This window comes from Rhinopithecus bieti, unplaced genomic scaffold (genome assembly GCF_001698545.2).
Source record: "Rhinopithecus bieti isolate Rb0 unplaced genomic scaffold, ASM169854v2 scaffold_18466, whole genome shotgun sequence".
Classification (NCBI taxonomy): Eukaryota; Metazoa; Chordata; class Mammalia; order Primates; family Cercopithecidae; genus Rhinopithecus; species Rhinopithecus bieti.
In genome coordinates, this window is record NW_016809319.1 from 914,227 (window position 1) to 918,182 (window position 3,956).

Here is a 3,956-nt window from a genome sequence, read left to right on the forward strand (position 1 = left end):
CCCCTGCTTTCCAGCTCAATTTTAGTGTTAATTTTATGCCAGCTGCTTAAGCAAGCTTTACATAGGAAAGAAATATGAGCCACAGCGGCATCCTTCCAGGATTTAAAGACTCAGTCCTATTTCTTATGATCCAGTGTATGTCATCCTTTGCTTCTCTTTCCCTTAACTGCCTTCCCTTGTGTGGTGGTAAGGACAGGGTAGCTAAAGGGTTAACTCGGAGACAACCACTGAGAGAAGCTTCCTAGAGAGCCCAGGAAGTTGCCTTAGTTCCCAGCGAGGCTTCCTGTGCTCCAGCCTCAATTTCCCTCCTATGTCTGGAGAGTGATCACTTTCACTCCCAAAGACATCCTTTGGGGATACTTACTGTGGGATTCAGAGTGAAGTGCAGAGGACGACCCTGCAAGGGCACGGACTATAAGAGAGATCTGTGCAGCTGCGTCTCAGGAGTGTCCTGGGTCTCTGGGCATGAGAGGAGGGGGACCACTTGCAGTTTTACTGGACAATTTACCACCTTTCCAGAATCCTCTGAAGATATACAGGTCGCAACTAGAGTGAGACCCGAGTACTGCCTTGGGTCAGAATGGCTAGAGAACCGAGAAAAAACGCAGCCCTGGACGCCCAGTCTGCAGAAGACCAGACGGGGCTTCTGACCGTGAAGGTGGAGAAGGAGGAAGCCTCCGCCTTGACGGCGGAGGTGAGCGCATCCTGCAGCCCTGCTCGGGGCCCCGAACGCTCCCGCCAGCGCTTCCGAGGCTTCCGCTACCCGGAGGCTGCGGGCCCCCGCGAGGCGCTGTGCCGGCTCCGAGAACTCTGCCGACACTGGCTGCAGCCTGAGATGCACAGCAAAGAGCAGATCTTGGAGCTGCTGGTGCTGGAGCAGTTCCTGACCATCCTGCCGGGAAATCTGCAGAGCTGGGTGCGGGAGCAGCATCCAGAGAGCGGGGAGGAGGTGGTGGTGCTACTGGAGTATTTGGAGAGGCACCTGGATGAACCGGCGCCGCAGGTAGAAAGAACAGGTTTAGTATCTGAGCGCTGTGGTCTGTTTCCTCCTGAAATCCCAGATCGGAGTGAGGGGCATTCCTTTAAGATCCAGGAGTTCTCCATCTCTTTTTGTACCGTGAACCTCCTTGGCAGTAAGGTGAAGTCCCTGGACTCCTTCTCAGAATTATATTTTTAAATATATAAACAAACTATAAAGGATTACAAAAGAACACAACCATAATGACATACAGTTAGCAAAGAATTAAATTTGTATTAAAGTAATATATGTGGATTTTTATTAGTGCACTAAATAATAAGACCTAGGGACAGGGCTTATAATTGGCAGTTTCAGAATGGTGATAAGCATCTGTTTGCCTGGTTGTAATGTGATGTGAAAACATGTGCAGGTTCTATTGGTGACAAAGTCCTGGGTACTGCTTATGCTACCTTGATTTGTTGCTTCCATTCATAGTTGAAGGAAATGTTAACTTTCTCTTAAAGACCAGTAAAATAAGGTTAGTTTTTGTCCTAAGTTCATGGACCACTTGGGAGAAAGTCCATGGACCACTGGTTATGAACCTCTGGTAGAAAGTGGGCCGATTTTTACCTCCATGTTCTTCCCTGTTTTATGAGGGACTATTTCCTCTTCGCATTGTCCTGTGTCCCTGTGCACACACCCTCAGAGGACCTGTGTGGCCAAAGCCTTCTAACTGGTGAGCTGGATACCGAGGTTCTTGACTTAGGTCTATTTGCACCCGAGCCGTGTAGCAGTGGGAAGTCATTATAAATCTCTTAGCTTCATTCTTCATAAAAGATGTGGGAAATTCTGAGCTGCACATGAAACAGTAACTTGAAAACTGTAATTTAGCTATAAATGTCTGGAGGAAACCTGCTTTTAATGAGGACATAACTATGTGCCAGGCCCTGTGTTAGGTGATTTCACATACTGTGATCTTATTTACTGGTCTCCAAAACCCCATAAAGTAGAAATTATTATCCTCATTTTTCAGATTAGAAAATATATTAGTATTCTTTGAGAATTTAGCACCAGTGTCCAAAGCGTTTTCATAAACACACAGATGTATATGAGGGAGCCTAGAGTAATGGTAAGAACATGGGATCTGGAGTCATTCTGTCTGAGCTCCCATCCTAGCATTGCCACTTATTTAAGCAGCTTGCTTAAAAGCACCTTGCCCAGGCTGGGTGACAAGGGCAAGCTGCTTAAACACTGTCCACCCTTGGCTGGGCACAGTGGCTCATGCCTGTAATCCCAGCACTTTGGGAGGCCGAGGCAGATGGATCACCTGAGATCGGGAGTTCAAGACCAGCCTGACCAACATGGAGAAACCCCATCTCTGCTAAAAATACAAAAAGTAGCTGGGTGTGGTGGCACATGCCTGTAATCCCAGCTACTAGGGAGGCTGAGGCAGGAGTATCACTTGAACCCCGGAGGCGGAGGTTGCGGTGAGGTGAGATCATGCCATTACATTCCAACCTGAACAACATGGAGAAACCCCGTCTCTACTAAAAATACAAAAAGTAGCTGGGTGTGGTGGCACATGCCTGTAATCCCAACTACTAGGGAGGCTGAGGCAGGAGAATCGCTTGAACCCTGGAAGTGGAGGTTGTGGTGAGGTGAGATCATGCCATTACATTCCAGCCTGGGCAACAAGAGTGAAATTCCATCTCAAAAAAAAAAAAAAAAAAAAAAAGACACAACAACAACAACAATAAAAATGCTGTCCACTCAAGAGAGAGGATCAGGGCCACATCTCCGTTTTCAGCAACTTATCACGAAAATCCAAAATAATAGCTCATAGGGTTGTTATCTATATGAATTGTGTTAATATCATAAGGCTTTCAGAAACAGTGGCTAGAAAATAGAAATCACTTGCACATGGAAAACATAGAAATGTTGGGTAGATAACTAAAATAATGACTTCTAGGTTCCAGTTGGTGATCAAGGGCAAGAAATGCTCTGTTGCAAGATGGCACTGTTGACACAAACTCAAGGGTCTCAAAGTAACCAGTGCCAGCCAGTGAAGGCTCTGTTCAAGCATGAATCTCTGGGATCCCAGCCCTTACAAGACAGAGGTGAGTATTCTCTTCTGGGTTGTATGAATTCTATAGACTTCATCCAATTTTATTTAAGGATCACTCAAAAGATCCATTTACAGTTACTTTATATGCTCTTTACAGAGAGACTGTATTTTAAGACTGAGTGTAAAAGAGAAATTTCAAACAATGGTGAAAAGCTTTCCTAACCAAACTAGGACATAGTAAATCCTATTTTATTAAAATTGATGTCTAGAAATAATCAGTTTTTTAAACAACATAGTGATTTCCATTCATTAAAGATACATTTAGGGAGCCCTCATCTGTGGTAGCCAGTGTTGTAGGTACTGGGGAGAGAGCCACAAATAAGACAGAATTCTTGCTTTGATGGAGCTTACATTCTAGCAGGGAGGATAGCAAATAATAATATAATTTTCGATATTGGTAAGTGCTATGAAGAAAATAAGGCAGAATTTGTAAAGCCAGCCAGAACATTCCAGAGATAGTAGGACTACTGCAAATAGAAGAGTGTAAATCTAAACCCTGTAGTCTATAACTAGAAGAGTGAAAATCACTTAACAGGAAGCAGCTGTGTGTTCCATGCTGTTCCTCACGTGCTGTGAATATCTGGGCTGATTCCTAAGACATACAACACTTGGACATGCCATCCAACATGAAATCTTTATTTCTCAGCAGAGTTCCTTGCCTAAACCAACTTGTTTTCTGCCCCTTGCAAATTGACTTATTGTAGGGAAACCTAAGGTTTCTTCTACTTCTCTTTTGAGTCTGAGCAAGTTCTATTTAAGCAGTCTTCCATTTCCTCCTTTCTGGACCAAGCCTTATTTGACTCCTCCTAGTTTTTCCTTTTTCTTTTCTTTTCTTTCTTTCTTTCTTTCTTTTTTTTTTTTTTTTTTTTTTTT

The 3,956-nt window shown here is 44.2% G+C and overlaps 1 protein-coding gene across 2 annotated transcripts in view; it reads left to right on the forward strand.

Annotated features, from left to right (window-relative positions):
• Window positions 1-265: 265 nt before the first annotated feature.
• ZKSCAN4 (zinc finger with KRAB and SCAN domains 4) overlaps window positions 266-3,956 on the forward strand; it is an 11,002-nt gene continuing 7,311 nt past the window's right edge. Inside the window, exons 1-2 of one of the 2 annotated variants that reach the window (XM_017889162.1) lie at window positions 266-1,003; window positions 2,928-3,075. In XM_017889162.1, the coding sequence (XP_017744651.1) occupies window positions 581-1,003; window positions 2,928-3,075 (571 nt within the window). In that variant the 5' untranslated portion in view covers window positions 266-580. Of the gene's footprint in view, window positions 1,004-1,038; window positions 1,139-2,927; window positions 3,076-3,956 lie in introns of those variants that run through there. The other variant, XM_017889164.1, reaches the window with a different exon arrangement.